Source organism: Mus caroli, chromosome 16 (genome assembly GCF_900094665.2).
Source record: "Mus caroli chromosome 16, CAROLI_EIJ_v1.1, whole genome shotgun sequence".
In the NCBI taxonomy this organism is placed as follows: Eukaryota; Metazoa; Chordata; class Mammalia; order Rodentia; family Muridae; genus Mus; species Mus caroli.
Window position 1 is genome coordinate 32,285,768 of NC_034585.1, and position 21,503 is coordinate 32,307,270.

A 21,503-nucleotide genomic window follows, 5' to 3' on the forward strand; every position below is an offset into this window, starting at 1 on the left:
TGATCAACAGTCATGTCATTTCAAAGTCTCAGCAGTCCTTACAACACTTGTGACTCTTTACCAATTAAGCCTTTTATAGAAGCCAGAGCCTGCCCTTGCATTTAGTTCACTTCCATGGAGACACGGGGAGAGGCTCAGTCCATAGACTTCATCGATCATGGTGTCAATGGAGCAGAGCTGGGCAGCATTTGCATGAACCATCCTTGTGTCCAAAGTATCATGTGTACACTAGGCTCCCCAGGTGCCTGGAAGCAGAACTCCAGGAGGGTTTGACTGGTACCCCCCCCTCTAGTCATAACCCAAGAAGAATACCTGCAGAGAGGGTTAGCACCCATGAAGACCTGGTGCACACCCTAGCCTGCTTCTTGGTAGACAGTGAGAGCAGGCAGTGAGTGAAGCAAGCTTAATGTCTCTCTCTTAGTTCCATTTGCTGCACCACCACCCCCAAGCCCCCAATAATCTTATCCCTGACCCTGAAACCCCAGCACTGTCTTGGTCCTCACTAGTTTGTGTTTAGTGAATGAGAGATGAAGCACAGTGCTTAGCGAAGCCATTTGGACCCTATTGGGTTACGACTCCTGCTTTATCTGGATTTGCACAGGCTGCTGCCATTGGCCTGTGGATGGCAGGAAAGGCTAGATTACAACAGGAGAGAGCAGGATTGAGACCTGGGGATTAGGACCCACTTACTATAGCCCCAGCCTGCTGATAATTACCTTGGAGTCATGTCTTAAAAATCTACTGTGGCCTCTCTTTCTGGCCCAGAAAGATAAAAACCTACCTACCCTTTCTTTGTCTGGCCAGCTCCTCATATTCTCTCATCTAGATATGATCTAGTGTTCTTTTTTTTTTTTTAACAAAAATAACTTATGTACAATAAAACGCATCTGTCATGGGTTCAACAGATACATGTAGAAGTGTATGCACCAACACAGTTGAGATACCAACACAGCTGAGATAGTAACAGTTTTACCACCCCAAGTGAGTTCCTCCTGCTGCCCTATGTAAACACTTAACCACACTCCTGCCCCACGCAAACATGTATCTGTTTGTTGTCCTGTCCCATTTCCCAGAATTTCATATCTGTAGAATCAGGCTGCCCCCAGATCTGGGCATCTCTGCCTCTTTCACTTTAGCATGATGTATCAGGGTTGATCCATACAGGGCACAGCAGCGGTTTATTCCTTTCTCTGATGGAGTTGGTGTCCATGAACAATGAAGTGTAGCATCATTGCAATAATGTATCTTGTCATCTGACTGAATTGGTGTCCATGAACAATCAAGTGCAGCATCTCTGCATCAAGGTATCTTCTCATCTCATTTGAATAGACACCTAAGAGGGGGTGTGGTGGGGGCCCAGGGATTCCAGAGTTACAAGGCAACTACACATTTAACGTTACCCAAAATGGCAGAACTATTTCCAGAAGTGGCCAGATAATTCCCAACATCAAGGTGGAAGATTTCTGGCTCTGACATCTCTGTCTTTGGTATAGTAGTGCTTTCTTCATTCTTTCCATTTTAAACTTACAGTGGCTTTGACCATCCTTATGGTGACAGCAGTGGCTCATTGGTTTTGAAGCTGGCATCTCTCTGATGGCCACTGATGTGGATAGAGTGCCTTTGCAAGTCCTCATTTGTCATCCACCTATCCTAGGGGACAAGCCATTTAGTTAGTTGGGGTTTTGTTTGTTTGTTTTGGCTCTTTTAAAAAGGTAAACTATTTGTTTATTTAATGCTTGAGTTTCAAGACTTCTTTATTGATTTTGAGTTTAATATTTTAATCAAATATATCATTTGCAAATATTCTTCCCATTCTGTGGCTCGTTTCATTTCTATAGCTTTTTTTTTTAGAGGTATTCTTAATTTTTTAAAAAAGTGTATTTATTTTATTTATATGAGTACACTGTAGCTGTCTTCAGACACACCAGAAGAGGGCATCAGATCCCATTACAGATGGCTGTGAGCCACCATGTAGTTGCTGGGACTTGAACCCAGGACCTCTGGAAGAGCAGTCAGTGCTCTTAACCGCTGATCCATGTCTCCAGCACTGATGTTCTTAATTTTAACAAAATTCATTTTTGCCTTTTTCCTTGATCATTTGCATTTTTGATGTAACATCTAAGGAATCATTGCCAAATGCAAGGCCATGAAGATTCTTTTGGGGGGAGGGGTTGTTTTTGTTTTTTGTTTGTTTTCGAGACAGGGTTTCTCTGTGTAGCCCTGGCTGTCCTGGAACTCACTTTGTAGACCAGGCTGGCCTGGAACTCAGAAATCCACCTGCCTCTGCTTCCCGAGTGCTGGGATTAAAGGCGTGTGCCACCACACCCGGCTCAAGATTTTTTAAAATTAATATTCTTTATGTAATGGTGTATTACCTCAGTTCTTGAGAGGCAGAAGCAGGCAGATTTCTATGATTTTGAGTCCAATTGGTCTGCATAGTGAGGGCCAGGTCAGCGGGATTACATAGTGAGACCATGACCAAAAACAAACTTATAGAAGAAATATTTCTGCTTATGGTTCCAAAGGGATGAGTCTACCCTGGCAGGTTAGCATGTGTGGACACAAGTGACAGGAGTGACAGCAGAAGCAGGAATTGGGGGATCACATCTTTATCCACAAACATAAAACAGAAAGCAAACTGAGGGGGAAGCAAGACAAAACTCTCCAGGCTTGCCCCTAGCAGTGTACTTCCCCAGCAAGGCTCCACCTCCACAAACACACTTGGTCCTAGGTGTTTAAATAGGGGACCCTATGGGAACCATCTCTCATTCAAACTACCTCATATTGTCTCAGAAATGCTTATTCTTTATTCTTGGACAATGCATGCTCTTCAACATCCATGCTACACTCACTGTCTGGCTTGATGTGATGCGGATACCAGTAGCTGCTAACAATGGCTGGTCACACTCAGAAGACAGCTCTCCCCTCCCCACACCCCCTGCTTCTTACATTCTATCCGCCCCTTCTTCCCTGATGGTCCTGAGCCTGGGCTAGAGTTGAAGGGTGATAATATCCCATTTAGGACTGAGCCCACTTCTCAACACTTTGACCAGTCATGGGTCTGTGTTGGCTGCTTTCCACTGCGAAAGGAAACTGTTCTGACCAAGGTTGGCAAGAGCACCAACAAATGGGTATCAATATAAACAATCAGAAAGCAGTTTGACATCACGTTCAGTTAGCGAAGCAACAGTAGTGAGTTTCCCCTCTAGGGCCATGACTTCTGGGCCATGAGTTTTTAACCAGGTTTACAGTACTAGACACGAGTTCCCTCCTGTGGTGCAGTCCACAAACCCAGTGGTTGGTTGCCCCATAACATTTAAGCCGCTACTGCACTCAGGCCAATCTTGCGTGGCAAGTCAATATTGGGCAAGCAGTACTCACCACCGGTGTGTTTATTGATCACCTTCCTCCCCCAGAGACTCTGTAGCACTTGTTGGCACTGTGACGAGGAACCAGTCAGGAGGAAGTTTCTAAGTCAGTGTGTCAGCTTGATTTCTCTATGTCCCTCAATCAAAATGGGGTTTTCCTTTGGCAAGAGGGTTATAATGGGCATTGAAGAGCAATGACAGTAGCCTGTGCTGTTTCGAGAACCTCTCTGACAATGACTTACAAAACAATAGCCACACCATCGCTGAGAGTTTTCATTTGACAATCATGTCTTCTTGGGAAATCATGGTCTGCTCGTGCAGGGTACCTCGGTTCAAGCTCCTTGTTTTTTTTGTTTTTTGTTTTTTGTTTTTTCTTAATTAGCTTACAAAGCAATAGGTTTCCTTCCATTAGCCTTTTTGCACATATTCAGTTTTGGTTAATCTACTCTCCACCCCTTTCTCTCTCTAACTCCCCTCCCCCACCCCACTAAGCCTTCTATCTCCAGTGTTCCTCTCCTAAGGCCAAATCACCTGGGTTCTAGCCCCTTCCTGATTTGAGGCCTCTTCCCCTTCCCCTTATCACGGGCCCTTTCTAGCTTTCTGACCTCTACAGATACTTAAAATCGAACAAAGAAGTGTAAAAATTTAAGGCTAGTATATATGGGCTGGAGAGATGGCTCAGTGGTTAAGAGCACTGGCTGCTCTTCCAGAGGTCCTGAGTTCAATTCCCAGCAACCACATGGTGGCTCATGCCCTCTTCTCATGTGCAGGCATACATGCAGACAAAATACTTGTATACATTAAACAAATAAATTTTTTTTTTAAAAAAAGCTAGGATTTACCAATGCATTCATATGCTTTCTTGGAGGAGTTTTATAGTTACAGCTCGTAGATTTATATCTTTGTTCCTCTTTGTTTTAACTTTATGTACAGTGTAATATAGGGTCTAAGTTCCATTCTGTTGTATGTATACAACTGTCACAGCCTCGCTTGTTGAAAAAGGCTCATCTTTCTTCCTTTAATTAATTGCTTATTTTGTCAAAACTCAACCAACTATTAATATATAATTTTATTTTAAACTCTATCCTATTGACCTATAGATCTGTGCTTTCTAAATTACTGAACCCTTATAATAAATCTTGAAGTTTATACTTTAACTAACCCGGGGTTATTTTGCCTGTTCTTGTTGCTTTGATCATGACCATGTTGTTTGTGAAGATTATTTGGGGTAACAACTGACATCTCTGTTTTCTAATTCAAGACACAACTCTCCATTCTAAAAATAAGTTCTAGTATTCCTTTCATCAGGGTTCTGTAGAAAATGAACTTAATTAGATATATAGTATATATCATTTTCATGGTTCTAATGCTATGTAAATGGAACTTTACCAAATTTTACTTCCAATATTTCATTGCTTGTGTATAAAAAAAAACCAGTTGCTTTTAAGAGTCAGTCTTAGAGCCAAGACTTGCACAAGCTTGCATGTTAACTCTGGTCATGTTTCCTAGATTCATTAGAATTTTCTGTATAGATAATTATACTGACTTCAAATAGACAGTGCTGTGCTTTTTTCCCCCTGAAAACTCCCTCCCTCCCTTCCTCTTTCCTTTCCCCTTTTCATTGGGTCTTATTATGTTGCCCTAGTTGGTCTTGAACTCATGGACTCTGTTGATCTCCTGCCTCAGTCTTTTGAATAGCTAGGCTTTCAGGCACACATATGCTGCTGCCTCTGGCTCCAATCTGTATGTCTTTCTTTCTTTTTCTTGTCTTCTTGCATGGTCTGGGACCTCCAGCCCTGCAATAAATGGGAATCGTGAGCAGGACCATCCTTAACTTTCCCACAGCCATGGGGAGAACATCCGTTGGTCCCAGTAAAGGGTGTTAGCTGTAAGTGCTTGTATGTGTCACCGACCCCAGTAAAGGGTGTTAGCTCTAAGTGCTTGCATGTGTCACTGACCAGACTGACTTTAATTCCATTCCTAGTTTGGTGGGGGGGGGGGTTCCCCCTTAGGTTATGAATGCATGTTATATTTTGTCAAAGGCTTTTTCCAGTAACTACTGTACTGCCATGTAGCTATTCTGTTTTAACCTGTCAATATGGAGAAGTGCTTGGTGCTTGAAGTGGAAACCAGCCTCCATTGCTGGGATGACTCCCCCCGGGTTGTGTTGTCATGATGCATTGATTTGTCTGTGGCTGGCATGACATCTTCTCCAGGTCCTTTTGTGCTGCTTCTGCTTTTGCCACCTAGCACCTCCTCTTTCCTTTCTCAGACGTCCCCTAGCTAGCATACCCTTCAGCCTTCACCTCTACATCTCCAGACCTATCACTTAGTGGCCCCAGTGACTTCCCAGCAGCCTGCTCTTGGGGTATTGGCTCGTGGCCACTGACCTGATTATACCGAAGGCTGTGGTCTCTTTTCTCCTTTCTTGTCCTAGGGTTCTTCTGTACCTTGCCTGGCCCCAGCCCCAGCCAGGTTTTGTTCACTCACATTTTGCCTTGTGTCCTAACCTACCTTCTATTCCCTTTGAATTTGCCCTTATGAGTCTTGGAAGCCATGTGCTTGTCCTGGATTTCGATTCAACAATCTCTAATGGTTTCCCCCTGTATCAGAGTTAGGCTTGGCTTTCTCAACCTGCGCTACTTATTTTCCTTCTGTGAATTTCTGGAAAAACTGCGTTATTTATTCAAGGACCATATGTCTCTCATGACTGATGGCCTCACTGCATATCTCTCAATGCTCAGTGCACCCTGACCTGTCCAGAGGCCTCCTCATCTCTCCTCCACTTAGGCCTTCGCCTCCACCTTGTTGCTTGATGTACAGTGGTTCCTGCTTTGTATTACTGGTTCTCCTTCAGTTTTTGATCGCACATCTCCTAATCTTAGATGGTCTGAGTTGCTACAACAGAGTACCATAGACTGGGTTAGCTTATAAAAACATTTGTTTCTCTCATTCTGAAGATTGGAAGTCTGAGATTAAAGTGCTGGCTGCTTTCTGGTGAGCATCCTCTTTGGGGTTCTCATGTCTGTATCTGATGGGGAGCAGAGGCAAGAGAAGAAGTGAGTATCTCTTCCCATTAAGGCATTAAGCTTAGCCATGAGGGATCCATTCTTTTGACCTAGTCACCTCCTTACCTCACCACAGTAGACATTCTAGGGGCACTTGAACATCCCCTATGTAACATTCTTTAGTTGGCTTGCTAGCCGCCATGGAGCAGGATTTTCGTTCAATAAATGGATTTCTAATGTTGTGTCTTTATATAAAATGCCAAGATTCGGGGGTTGATAGGATTTGGGTGGAAGTTGGTAATGGTAACATTAGCCATCAAAGTTGGGGCCACAGGTCACCTGAGCCTGCCCGTACCTTGGGGTCCAGAGCAATCTTTAGCTGTGGGGAAGACAGATTGTGAAAGATGAGAGATAACTTCGCTTTGTAGAGCAGAGCAGACACTCTCTGGGACATCTCTAGAGACAGATGGCACCATAGCCAGCATGAGCCCATCTGGCCTCCATGCCTTCACTGGGCTGGGGACGCTGTGAGTGACGCTAACACGACCTCAGAGTGTAGCAAGGGAAACCTTTATTAGGCCTAAGATCTAAGTCGAGGACAGAGACAATGGAAGCCCCAAAGGACTGTGGGAGTCTTATGTTTCACCCGTTGCTGGGAGGAGGGAAGCCCTGAGTAACACTGAGAATCACATGGACAAGCACCTTTCTCACTCAGGACTGGGGGCCAGTGATGCAGGGAGGGGCCTAGTGCTCTCTGGGGTTGAGAGTAACAAGCTAAGGAGAGAAACTGGAGGAACTCAAAGTCCTCACAGCCCACAGGCCTAAGCAAGCCCCTAAGCCTCTCTCCTGGCTTCTGTTCTATGTGTCTCAGGGCAAGGGTTGGAGGACCAGGTTCAGCATCTAAGTATCCATGGAGCATCACTCGCCAAGTCCATCCTGGAGAAACCTCAGCTCACTGGGCTTGTTGGGTGGCATTTCCTTGCGTTTGAGGGGTGAAGGGGCGAGGTCTATTGCATCGTAAAGTTTTACCTTAGTCTCTCAGTAAGGACTCTTTCCAAAGACGCTTAGCCTTCGGTCTGCTGAGCAGCAGGGTGGGAATGCTTTCCCACACACATCTCAGTCAGCATGGAGCAGGGAGGCCAGAAAGAGTGGGGACCCTGCCTGACCCTGGTCCGGTCTGTGTTCCTGAGTGTCTTGTTTTCTCCCTCTGCAGCTTGTCTCCAATGTCCTCATCTTCTCCTGCACCAACATTGTGGGTGTGTGCACTCACTACCCAGCTGAGGTCTCCCAGAGACAGGCCTTCCAGGAGACCCGGGAGTGTATCCAGGCTCGGCTCCATTCCCAGCGGGAGAACCAGCAACAGGTGAGTGAAGAGCAGCCAGGAGGCCTGGATGTCAGCCAAGGCCTGCTGCAGACACACAAGCAAACGGCTGGCTTGTGATCTGCCTGCCTGTCCCCCAAGGCCATGCTCATCCCTCTGCCCAGTCCCTCCTCCTAGCAGAATTTCCTGCAGGGAGCCCAACTCTGTGGTTCCTTGGGATCCTGTCCCTTGCCTGTGAGCTCCTCATGTGGAGCCTTTCTCTATCCTGGTCCCCTACGAGTTGAAGATGTGAGAACAGCCAGCGTTTCCAGCCTGGACAGAGGCTTGGGCCCAGGAGAAGGGTGAGAGGGGCAAGCACCGTGAGCCCCTTGGGGACCCAGCCCCAGCTCTTCTTCTCTATCCAGTTCTGGGTGTGGATACTTCAGAGAAGGAAGACTGTCCTGTTTCTCCCCAGACAGTACTTGACCAGAGAGGCTGACCGTTGACAAGGCCACAGCTTTGTGCCAAGAGAGAAAACACTCAGAATTTCTCCAGAGTAAGATGGGGCAGGGACTCAGGTTGGCATCAAGGTTCTAGCTGTTTCTGCTCTGAGGGAAGGGGTTCAGTTCTGAGTCACCACTGCCCCCTTTTCTCCGTGCCACCCAGACAGATAGTTATCTCTCCTCGCTTTCCCTCCAACACAGTGTATAGCTATGGTACTGAGGTCAGCAGGGTGACGAGTCTCCACGCACTTGGACCAGGCATGACTCTGGAAGTTCTTGTAGACCAGCAAACACTGGCAGAGGCTCCTGTATGCCGCATGCCATCAGTTCCCGTGGCAGATGTGAGCACAGAAGGCCCTCTCTTCTGAGCTGGAGACAGGAAGGGATTGGCCAGGACAGCAAAGAAGTCCACACAGTGGCCGCTCTGCTCACTGAAGTGTGGGTGTCTCTGTCTGGTGGGGATGCATGCTAGATGCTCACGATGACATCGTTGCTGTCATCCAGATGGCCATGTAGGGATGAGCTTTCCAGCCCCCCCCCGTCCCTGCCTGTCCTCTCTAACCCTGCCTCTGTGGCTCTGATGTTTTGCCAGGTGCCCAATGGACATTGACCAATCTGAAGCCTGACTGTCCTTGTTCATGCTTCGCCACTTTGGAGACACAGACGTAGATATTCTGGGCTGGCTTTTGACCTTGTCTGTAGGCAAGGATGACTTTGAGCCTCTTGTCCCCTTGCCTCTGTCTCCCAAATCCTGAGATTATGGGCATTTCCTCGCCATGTCCAGACTCTACACTGCTGGGATAAAATGCAGGGCTTCGTGGCTACTACAGAGGTACTCTGCCAACTGAATTATACTTAGCCCTAGCCCTGGACCCCAGTCTCTTATTCACTCAACCCTCCCTGGGCTTCTAGCCTAGCTTCTTGAAGGAAGCTCTGCTCAGCAGTATCTCCTGGGTCTTCTCATTGCCCTGATAGGCTTACCTCACCTTCCACACACACCTGCTTGCCCTTAAGTCCCACCTTCTTCAAGAGCCTCATCTTATCCCTGTGCTTTGCTCCAGTGTTTCTCCCCTGAGAAAGAAACACCTTCCTTCACTTGCATTGTACGTGGTCACTCTGGACATCATCTTTCCCCAAGGATAATTCTCGTCTGTGTTTGTTTTCTTGAGGCAGGGTCTCCCTATGTAGTACAGACTGGGCTGAACTCTTCCCCTCTCCTTTAGTCTCCAAGTGCTGGGATTACAGGCATAAGCCATGACGGCAGCCCAGATAATTGTCATTTCACAGCTCATCCCTCTACTTGTTCTGGTCCTAGCCAGGCTGTTCCTGCCACTAAAGTTCATAGGGGTTTAGGGAAGAAACTATTTGCCACACCATGTTTAGAGTCAAGAACTGGGTGAGTCACCTTGCTTTCAGCTGACCAGAGCCAGCGATTTGTGTAGGGGGAGCTTCTTAGGATCTCGCCTCAGCTCCTAAATTCCACATCATGTAGGCACTCAGGGTTGTTCCTCTCTCTACTCATACCAGTCATCCTCAGGATAAAAGTGTACTGACGAATGGCAGCTCCTGCATTTACACTTACTTTCTCCCAGCTGTCTCATGCCACAGAAACTTCCCAGTAGATCATGTCTCTCTCACCAGCAGCTGTTTATTAAGACTTTAGTACATGTGAGATGGCCTTCGGCGATACGTGCACCAGTGCCTGAGAGACCAAGCACACCTCAGACAGCTACATTCTTCACAACAGGACATAAGACCTGGGCTGTGGCACTGCATAAGACACAGCTCCTGCCCCCAAGGAGGCCTCTTAGATCTACCTAAGGGGAGGCACAGCTAAAAGGCTATCAACGTACCAGAGAATCAGAGGTTCTATAAAAGAAGAGCAGAGTTGGATGGGGATGCTGGCATCTGGGAACGGTCATCCTGAGCAAGGCGATGGCCTACAGCATATAAAGATGTGGGTCCCATTTCGGGGACTTGTGCACAAAGACAAGAAAAGCTCCAAAGCTGGAGAAAGCCCTAATGGTTATTATATTGGGGGTAGAACATAGGTATCAATTCATGGGTGCCAGGAGAAAAGTTGGGGAGTTAGGAAGGACTCAGAGAAGAGAGATGGTGAGACCAGGCTGGGGCATGGGCTGGTCCTGTAGCCAGTCCAGAGCAGAAGAGCATGCTAGGAAAAGAGTGGGCCCAGGAGGGATGGTGGGGCATAGGGGCTGGCGTGAAGGACAAGGAAGAGTGAGCTTAGCTGGCTCAGAGTCCTGCTTGATGTGCTGTTCAGCAAGGCGGTGCTAGAGCAACATGTTTTGGAGAGATTTAAGCCGTACAGGCAGCAGGGAGGGCTAAAAGGGAAGCTATGAGCCAGAGTGGCACTGCATGTATCCCAGAGACAGGTGCGTAAGTCATGGACGCAGTGGACCAGGATACAGAGGGGAAAGGACACACTGAAGAGCTCTTCCTAGCTCAGTGCGGAACCCTAAGGCTTGGCCTGGGGCCAAGAGGAAGGGAATAAATACCAGAGGAAAGTTCTAGAAATATAAGCAGTTTCTACAGAGGCAGGAGGATGGAGGTGTCCTCTGCAAAGGCAAGGGAAAGCAGGAGGCAGAGGGGGAGCCTTATGAAAGGTGTAATGTCACCCCAGTGGGGGTGAGGTGGGCATTTGGAAGCCAGTGAGCTCTGGGCTGGATATGAGTGGAGGTGACATGAGGGTTGATGGATGGTGGCGGCTGGACAGTTCTTGCTCCCTGAGGCAAGAGTCTCTAGAGGACAAAAGTAGGGGATGCTTCCTTGGGCACCCAGAGGAAGAAGAATCAGAAAGGATACTGAAGCAAGAAGGTCTCAGGGTTACCTGGTGGGTGGAATACCCAGAAATCAGTGCAGAATGATGGGCAGGAGAGGCTGCAGGCAGCCAGAATGAAAGACCTTGTGAGCCTAGCAGAGGGCCTGGTCCCTAGCCAAGGCTGGGGCATTCAGGCAGAGCCACTGGTGGGGCACCTTGGAGCAGAACAGACCTTGGAGGAAAAGTGAGGAACTGAATGAAGTCTAGACTCTGTAACCAGCTGACATGACTTGCTACAACGTGGCCCTGTCCCATCCCCCTGCTTCTCTTGTGACTGGCTTTAACTTGTCTTGGTTCCTCAAAGTTAACTTTGTCTCTCTTGTTCTTGGGACATTCACTGTCTCCCACTTGGAACTGGAAGACTCTGAAGGGTCTTAGTCCTTCTAGACTCCACAAAGCCTTCTCAGATGCCAGCAGTTCTTGCAGCCCAGGGCAGGTAGCCTGTCATGGCTCTGGGAAGAGCTTTGCCTACCTGTAGGTTCATGGCTCTGATTCTTATACCCAGAATGCTGCCTGGCACTTGGTAGACATTCATAAACCCTTGACTTGTTGAATGAGTCCAGCTAATACTGTCAGTAGCGATGTGGCCAAGCCACAGAGGCTTTTTAAGGCTTTAACCCAAGCTGCTGTATACTCAGGGCTCCACCAGGAGTACGGTTGCCAGAGCAGAATGGAGGGAAGCTAGGCAAAGGACCAGGAGGCATCCCAGAGAGCCTTGGGTGTGACTCCAGTTCTTCCGTCCCCATATACAGGTTCTGTGGGTCTAAGGAGAGTCTGGGAAGTCTCCCTGGGTCCTGCAGGCAGGGGCATGGGTATGGATGACAGGGGACGCACCAGAGACGTGGATGGAATGATGACAGACTCATTTGCTTCCCTCTGCAGGAGCGTCTCCTGCTGTCTGTCCTTCCCCGTCATGTTGCCATGGAGATGAAAGCAGACATCAACGCCAAGCAGGAGGATATGATGTTCCACAAGATCTACATCCAGAAGCATGACAATGTGAGGTAGGGGCGAGGGCAGGGTGGAAGAGCTGGACCCTGATGGAAGACAGCCTCTCTTCTTCCTCCTAACAGGGTGGCCTGGTGCTGTGGCGCAGGCAGCACTGCCCTTTCTCTGTGTAGGGGAATTAGCACTGTTTAATCTGAAGTAGGCAGTGCAGTTGCAAGAGAGAATAGAGAAAGAAGGGGAGAAAAGAAGCGGGCCAGCTATGGAGAGACTGCTCACCTGACAAAGACAGAACACACAGCCTTGGACCCCAGTGTCCTCCTCATTATAGTCCTTGTCACCAGCCTCTTACATGCTCCCAAAGCCCATGTGCAGGAGGCACAAACAACAATCCTAATTTCAGCTGGATGTTTGAGACCTGGGTGGAAAGCCCCACCCCCACCCCTCCCACGCCTTCTCTGTAAAGTCTGCCTGCCCCAAAGCACACTTCACCTCCTCTGTGCGCCCGCTGCCTCCCTAGCCAGAAGCCACTGACAACAGGGATGTGCAAACAGATGTAGGTTAATAGAGTGCAAAATCTGCTTATGAGGTCCTCAGGGACATATGCGGTACAGGTGGCCTTCATCCACCGTGGCTTCTGGAGAGCCTGGCAGTTTCCCATTTGCCCATAAAAGGAGCCACTGTGAGGTTCAAGAAAGGTGGGGAAAATCTCCTAAGGCCTGAATCCTCGAAGGTTGAGTGAAGAGACTCTTGGGAGGCCAGGGCCGTTTTCCATCAAGGGAGCCACTGGATTGTGCAAACTGCCCCCCACAGTGGCTGTCAACAGGGATGGAGGGGGAACAGGACACTGTGATTTGAATGTGGAACCCCAGCAGAACCATGCAGCTTCTAGATGTGCCCTAAAGTCTGAGACTACTGTTCTGCATTTATGGCTCCTCCCACATGCCTTTCAAAACCCAAAGGCCAAGGCTTTAAGGAGAAACATAGATGCATCCTGCATTTGTGCTTTGTTTGGGGGGCGGGGAGGATCCTGCCACTCCCCTTTAGCTATTCATGTTCTGTATCAGGCAGAGCCAAGCTGACCAGTAGACACCATGGTCTCCCAGGCAGATGGCCACCGGACTGAGGTGCAGTGGAGGCTACCATGTGACTGATGGCCGTGAGCCCTGGGAGGTAGTAAGGCATGCTGACTCCTCTGCCTGTCCTCAAGTGTGAAACGGTGACTTGCTGGGTGCTTTCTTGTGTTCCCCTGGTCACCACAAAGTGTAAGAGGTTGGTATGTTATCATCTCCGCTATGCAGGGGACCAGGAGGCTAAGGCCCAGAGATTTACTCTTTATCAATGGTCCACAGCTGGCTAACAGGATCACTTGTCCCCAGAAAGCTTTCAGACCTTTTGACTTTGAATATGTATTTCTATACCAAGGTAGACCTTTGGACAAGGTCTCTAAGAGGAAGCTTGGAAAACCCTTGGGAGGAAAGAGGCCTAGAGGAAAAGTGAGAATCAATCTCTCCCTCTCCCTCTCCTTTCCCTCTCCTTTCCCTCTCCCTTCCCTCTCCCTCTCCCTCTCCCTCTCTCTCTCTCCCCCTTCCTCTCCCCCTTCCTCTCCCCTTCCCCTATGTGTGTGTGCATCCTGAGTGTATCCACCCACATGGTTGAGGAGCTCCCAGGCTCTCATATGCTCTCTGGCTCTACCTAGGGACACAGGGAGAAATAGCTTTCCCTGCCTGTTAGGACAGATGCAAGAGGCTTGCGTTTCGAGTGTGGAGGGGTGTTCCTCAGAGGCCTGAACATGTGGGAGCTGGGTCCTGACCTTCTCTTTCTATTCTGTCTTCATACTCTCACCAACCCTGACATTGTCCCCAGTAGGGGACAAGGTGCTTTCTTTTAGCAGCTCTGAGCTCAGCAGAGCTTCCAGTAGCTTCCACTGATGTCTACACAGATAATCCAGGGGGTGGGGTGGGGGTGGGGGGGCCTGCTCTAAGAAACATGGCACAGGTCCATAGTCCCAGCCCTGCAGCAAAGAGATTTGCTCAAGAGGGTACCCTGCCTTCTCAATTCACCTCGATCATCTCAAGGGATGGCCCATGCATCTGGTACCCTTGTGAAGAGCCTACAATGACTTCATGTCATTAAAAGAAAAGGCACAGGGCTATCTCAGTATCAAGTCAGGCCCCTGTCCCAGTGGATGTTTCTATCTAGAATAAGCCAGATCGATGGCAGCAATCAGCAAAGAGATGGGAGGAGAGAAAAGATGAAGACATTATGATGCTCAAGGGAACTGAATCTTAAACCCTCAGGGAGGGATAACCTATGGCACACACCAGAGATTAGAGTTCCATGGTCATACAAACCTCCTGCTGGGGTCCCCTCCTTGGGTTCTAGCCTGGATATAGCCTTTGGGAGAGGCACATGCTCACTCTAGCTCCAGATTTGGAGTGGGAGTTTAGATTGAGTAGTAATGGTGGACACCATAGTTTAAAAATTATGGTGGGGGACGGGGGAGCTCAGGGAGAAGCCATGGAGTACAGAGGTTAGGCCTGGGTTCTGGGGTAAAAAAAAACCTCATGTATGGACTACGTGAACAAGACACTGAGCCACTCTGAACCTCTGCTTCCTCATCAGCTGCACACGGAGTAGTAATAGTGTCTGCTTACTGCGGTTTCAGAGTCTGTGGAACAAGGGGGAGACAGCACTTAGCAGTTCCTGTGCTCAGCAGTCGGGAGCAGCGATGATTGTTGCTGTTATTTTATTTTTTTTCTGTGTGTGTGTGTGGATTGTTATTCCACCCGTAATCAGAGAGAGGCCTGGGGTTCTTAACTGGAGAAGGAAAGGGTGATGAGTCACATTCTTCCACCCTCTGCAGAGCTGTAATATTTAGAGAGGGTGATGGCACGCTGCTCTCTGCCACACCAAGAGCAAGGCCACAAAGAAAGTAAATCAATCTCCTAACATACGGTTCCCGGGTACCAGCAGGAACTGACCGAGGAGCTTAGATCGCTTCGGTCCTGGGCTACCACCGGCTGTGGCATGAGATCCCAGATGCCACTCCTGTCTGATGAGTGTTGACAGATGGGCTGTGTCAGCCCCTGTGGCTGGCAGCTCAGATAGGGTTTCTATTCCTGCCCGGACATCAGGCCTCACAGGGTTGAGAACTTCAATGCAGTTCCTCGTGTTGTAGTAACCACCCCCCACCACCCCCAACCATAAAATGATTTTTGTTGTACTGCACGAATGCAATTTTGCTACTGTGATGGATAGCAATGTAAATGTCTGTATTTTCCAATGGTCTTAGGTGAGCCCTGAAAAGGTCATTTGATCGCCACGGGGGCCGTGACCCACAGGTTGAGAACCACTGGGCTAGCGGAAGTGGGTACAGAGTAGGAAGATGCAGACACACCCTGGGTCACTCTTACCAGGAGGCCACATGGTGGAGTGTCTGCGTGGAGCAGAATGGCACACGTGCCAGCCCTGTCAGTCAGCTGTGGGATTGCGTGTGGGACCTGACTGGAGCCTTGTTTTTTCATGTGTAACCTGGAGGGGGGTAGACATGTGTGTCCATTCAGCTGTTTAATGTATGTGGTACCTCTGCCCTCATCTGTGGAGTCTTGAGCTGCACTCTAAGATGCACTAGAGACAGACAGCATGGGTTGGAGCTAAGGGACACGCCCCTGGAGGCACTTGAAGGTGCATGCTATTTCTGGAGCGACTTAGAGTTAAGTTACATGTTGTCTCTAGGAGTGATGTGAGGTGAGGTACCTGTTTTAGTTAGGGTTTCCATCGCTGTGAATAGATGCTGTGACCAAGGCAACTCTTATAAGGGGATGTTTCCTTGGGGTTGACTTACAGATTCAGCGCGTCAGTTGATTATCAACAGGGCAGGAAACATGGCAGCATACAGGCAGACTGGTGCTAGAGAGGTAGCTGAGAATTCTGCATCCAGACTGGCACCCAGCAGGAAGAGACTGAGACAGTTGACCTGGCTTGAGCATCTGAGACCTCAAGCCCACCCCCCACCCCCAGTGACACACTTCCTCCAACAAGGCCACACCTCCTAATAGTGCCACTCCCTGTGGGCTGGTGGGGCCTGGTTTTTATTCAAACCACCTCAGTACCAAATGGAGACCTTTAAAGTTCTATGCCTGGAAAGCCCCCAACCCCAGCCTGCCTCGTAGTCTATTTACTCTGATGGCTGTGGAGACCACCAGCCTAGCTCTAAGATCAGGTAGCAAGCCACCAATCCAAAGGTCAGGGGGCAGAGAGTGCCAGAGACTCCTGAATTCCAGGGTGGTCCTTCTGAGTGAGGTGGACCCCACCCCCTGATTCCCAACTCACACTGGAGTTCCTTAAGTTTGAAAGGTGTTAGGTAATCGAATGAGCTGGGGCCATCCTTGTAGGAAGGAACAGGAAGGCCACCACCTCTAGGGGGTGTGGACCCTTCCTGGAAAGTATATCCTTTCTGAGGCAGCTTGCCTTTACTTCATCCCTGTCCTTACATCCCCATGTCTATGGCATCTCATGTGGGATGCTGAGTCTGGGCCCCCACTGACTCCTTCCTAGGGAAGCCATGGATCCTGAGATTTTGGCAGGAATCCAGCAGAAGGACTGCCTAGGCTGGACCTCGAATGAGGTAGTATAATGTCTCCCTACATTTAAGGGCTGTGATGATGCCTTGGAGCCTCCTCCTTCCTCCGGTCCTTCTCTTTCCAATCCCTGCCCCCACCCCTGAAGGTTATCTTCTCTCCTGTCTTCTTCAAGGACATGGCTGCATTCCCTAGGTTGCTCTAGCGTCTGGCTCAGCCACCGTGTGGTGTGGTTCTGAATTATAATGATCATGGATCATGTCTGAGATGCTCAGATACCCATGGGTGGAGTGTGCCTTCTAGGGAGAGAGTGTGGAAAGTGCCCCCCTCCAGTCCCATCCTCAGCCATGTGACGTGTGGACCATGGGCATCTCAAACCTGATGCTAGAAGTGTGCCCAACTCTATTCCTTATCAAATATGATTGCAAATGGCCTTGTGAACATTTACTGAGAACCTACTATGTGCCAGGTGCTGCTATGAAGGGGACACTATTAGGGAATGTCCAGTCCCCCAAGGGAACATAAGAGCTGACAGATGACTGTGAGAACAGTGGCCTGACAAGCTAGCCAGTTCTGCTGTGTTAAGATGTGTATAGCAGCCGGGCATGGTGGCGCATGCCTTTAATCCCAGCACTTCGGAGGCAGAGGCAGGTGGATTTCTGAGTTCAAGGCCAGCCTGGTCTACAAAGTGAGTTCCAGGACAGCCAGGGATATACAGAGAAACCCTGTCTCGACCCCCCCCCCCAAAAAAAGATGTGTATAGCATAAGGGGCCAGAGAGATGGCTCGGCTGATGAGAGCATGCTGCTCTTATGGGGAGCTGGAGTTTGGTTCCTAGCACCCACATCTGGCATCTCCCATCTTTTGTCAACTTCAACTCCAGGGAATCCAACACTCTTCTGGCCTCTATGGGCAACTGTGTGCTCATGTACATAGCCACACATAGAAATAGACACATATAAATAAATGATAAATCTTTTAAAAACATAGGTCTAGCATAAGATCTATCATGTTTAAAGTCTGTCCTTGTGAGGATATGTGACATTAGCTACATCCACTGTTGACAGCCACCCATATCCAGAGCTATAGTTCCCAAGGCGTGTAGCCATTAAACACATCCCTGTGCCCCCGACCCCTAGTCCGGAAACTAACTTTCTGCTTTCTGTCCTTATCAGTTTGATTATTCTGGATATCTCCAGAATTTGTGATTTTGATGACTGGCTCGGCTCACCTGGTGCAACGTTCTCACGGTCCAACCAGGTTGAGGCATTTGTCAAGATGTTCTCCCTTGTCCAGACTGAGTAATATTCTATTTGCAGATGGAATTCTGCCTATCCTTTCTTCATCTGATGCCCCCTGGGCCGTTTCCACCCTTTACTGGTTTAAGTGATGCTGGTGTGTATGTGTGTGTGTGTACAGTTAATTACTGTTCACACCTCTGCTTTCAATTTGGTCTGGGGATATGCCCAGAAGTGGGGGTGCTGGTTCACAGGGTGAACTGGTATGATTTTTGGGGAAAGCCCCAAACAGGTTTCCTCACTCCAGCCTTCCTGAGAGCACCTGCTGAAGAGCTTTGGCCTCTCCTCACATGGGGTTCACTAAAGGCCCCCATTTGTATTGAGACATAGTATGAAGACAGCGCAAAACAGAACCAGCAATCAGCAAGGTCTTAGTTCTGGGCTCTGAAAATTAAGACTCTGGCAAGCCAGGAAAGAGGAGACAGAGTGGAGAGAGGCACTGATGGCTGAGCATGCCCAGTCGTGTTTCTGAGACAAGTTCAAATAGGTGTGACCTGTGGGTTGGATCGTACTAAGAACTCAGACATGGAGATTATTCTGAGTGGGCTAAGTCAAGATGTGGGGAAGAGAAGTGGGTAAGAATCATGTTCTAAGAGAAAAAAAAGGTGATTTGCTCTCAGCCTTTCAAACATAAATGTTTTATTATATAAAGGATTATGTTTTGTAGTGAAATTGGAAAATGTAGGCGGGTAGAGAAGAAAAGCAATTCACACAGATCTAGTTGATGATTGCTGGGTCTTGGTTCAGCCTCCTCTGTGGGCCTCTCCTCGAAGACGCATTTCCCTGAGCCTGTCACATCCCTGGAAGAGTGCCTACAGATTTCATTGGGTTCTGTTGTTTGCATGGGATGTGGGTAGGGAGTGGCCTGGAATCTGCAGGAGGCCCCAGGGCTAGTTAGCAAAGGGGGTTCCAGGATATGCCTTGATCTGAGGTACCCTGACTTCTCTTGGACTCTAATTACTGAAGGAATGTCCCTGCCCCTGCCAGGGTGGATAGGCTGTGGCCATATGGGGTAGATTCTCCAATTGATGGCATTGTACATGCTAGTGTCCTGTCCTTGGTCATCTTCCCTTTCCTGTCCAGCCTGGGCCTCAGGTAGTTCTGACTGAGACTAACTCATCTGCCCTCAGTGGATATGAATGACTTACTGCCCTCCTTTGCCTGACAAGGCCACCAACCCAAGTGTCTCTCCAGGCTGGGTGATTTGGAAAAGATCGAGTGTAGGTGTGGCAGGGGACAGCTCTGTTGGACACAAAGAAATAGTGTCCTGCACAGGCCTAGCCACTGAGGCTTCCTGCCTAGACAGAGTGGCAACCCCCCCCCCCACGGTGCTTCTGGATCCACTGCTATCAGCATCTTAAGAGGTGGGCGGAGACTTTACATCACTTTTGCCTTGACTGGGCAGGCTATCAAGGCACAGTTGTTAGCCCTGCCAGCCCACCCAGTCTTAAGTGCCCCGTGGTGCTGCCGGGTGTGGCCTTCTGGGTAGGAGCTGGGCCAGATGTTGACAACTCGTAAGTCATAGATCTCTGGGCAGTGAGAGGGGACAATCGTAAGGAAATGCCTGTGGACAGAGCAGGGCTGTGGAGAGCCTGTGGTGCTAACTGATGACCTTGGCCACACTTGGAGAAGGTAGGCTAGCTAGGGAGTGACAGAGCTAGCTCATTAGGGAACTACTCCCCATGTGGGCCCAGTCTTAGTGTCTAAGGCCAAGAGGTGTGGCCAAGAGGAACTCTTGATGAGCTAACATTAGCTAACATCGTTCTGCTTTTCTGGGCCTGGTGCTGGGCTGGAAAGTAGCTTTAGAATCCCCAGTGATATGGCCACAAAACTCAGGCCCCAGAGCAGGTAGTGTGTGTTGAGGGGACCCTATGAAACACAGGAGCCTCTATAGGAGACAGGCATAAAGCAAAATCCTCCAACAACAACAATAACAACAACAACAACAATAACAACAACAACAACAAACCCCAGAGAATAGGCTTTGCCTCTCAAAGGGTGGATGTGTGTGCAAGTAGCAGTTTCCACAGATTGGCCAGAGAGGTTTTGGGGGTTAGAGTTGGGACCTCAAAGACCTTGTGTGAGATTCTTCCAACTCAGGTTAGAGCCTGCTCGGCATGGCTCCTGGGGTGGCTGTGGGTGACTTGCCTTCCCCTCTGAGAGAGCCTCGGAGAAGACCCCCAGCAGCTGGAGAGAGCTCAAGTTTCTAAGCCTCCCTGGTGATTAACCACACTGTCTCCTGGCCTTGGGAACCGTGTCCCACTGATTCTGTGAGGGTTGCCAGGGACAGACACCCCCAAGTGTTATAGGCTCCTCTCTGAGGTGGGAGGCCTCGTGAGGCAGAAGGAGGGCTCAGATTTGTTCTCTTGCTTGCCCTCAAGTCGTGAGCATTCTCTTCGTTTCAGTAAATCAGCACCAGGCATTGCTATGGCTGGAACTGTCTCCCTAGAAGATAAACTGAAGTGTTGACCCCCAGTACTTGTAAATGTGACCTCCATATCTAAAATGTTGCTTTCATGGATTAGGTTATCTTGGGCCAGCCATATGCAAGAAGGGGGGGGGGATGCTAAATGGCACAGTAGGGAATTGTGTATGTGTGTATGTGTGTGTGTGAGAGAGAGAGAGACAGAGACAGAGACAGAGAGAGAGACAGAGAGAGACAGAGAGAGAGAGAGAGAGAGAACATTTATATACCTCTTGCTACAGTATATTGTTACACTGTCCCATTTTTTAATCTCTGACCTCTTGCTATGTCTAAGTCATAAGTTAAACTTTACCACATGTGCCTGTGTGTATGATAAAGCACAGACCCTGTATTACCCATGACCTCGGGTGTGCATTAAGGAATTTGGAACAGATCCCCACAGGTAAGAGGCGCTGCAGTGGGAGCTTCACAGAGCCTATAGGTTAAGGTTAGCTCGTACTTGTCATAGAAGTATGACTCGTCTGCTTATGAGAGGAGGGAAGGGCTGTGTGACAACACACACTGAAAGAAAAGATCTGAACCGTGAGCAGCCTCTGACTTAGGAATGTCTAAGATTGACAGCCACCCCCAGAGGAAGCACAAGTCTCAGGGGAGCATGACCCTGGCCCCACCAGTGCCTTGACTTCAGACTTCCAATACCCAAACTACAGGAGCATGCATCTCTGGCATTTCTGCCACTTTGTATTGGCAGTCCTTTAAACTAATATGGGCTCCTGTGATGTAAGAGTTATTGCCCAGATTTGGGGGTGGGAGTCGAGCTGAGGGCAAAGCAGACAGAGCCTGTGTTCAGCCAGTGCCTCAGCGGCAAATTCTGTAGGGACTGGAATAAAACAGTGAGTGAGTATGGTGAGAATCTCTTCCTCAGAGAGCTCACATTCCAGTCAGAGGAGGTTGACAAGAACAGAATAAGTAACAGCCACAGTGTTAGGTGCACTGGTCCCTCTGATACACTGAGCCTGCTTTCCCAGACCCCCAGGGGAGGGGGACTTCCTGCAGATGGTCTAGAGCCCTGCCTATGCAGTGTTCTCCCTGTCCCTGCTAAAGTACAATAAACTTTGAATTTTCACTTAATTAAAAGGAACATTTACAGCTTCTCTTTGGCACTGCCATCATCTCTCTCTCTCTCTCTCTCCCTCTCCCTCTCCCTCTCCCTCTCCCTCCCCCTCTCCCTCTCC

The 21,503-nt window shown here is 49.0% G+C and overlaps 1 protein-coding gene across 1 annotated transcript in view; it reads left to right on the forward strand.

Annotated features, from left to right (window-relative positions):
* The window catches only part of Adcy5 (adenylate cyclase 5), a 151,817-nt gene that overhangs the window by 87,119 nt on the left and 43,195 nt on the right, over positions 1–21,503 (forward strand). Inside the window, exons 2-3 of the mRNA XM_021184630.2 lie at positions 7,590–7,739; positions 11,901–12,022. Coding sequence (XP_021040289.1) covers positions 7,590–7,739; positions 11,901–12,022 — 272 coding nt within the window. The remainder of the gene's footprint in view (positions 1–7,589; positions 7,740–11,900; positions 12,023–21,503) is intronic.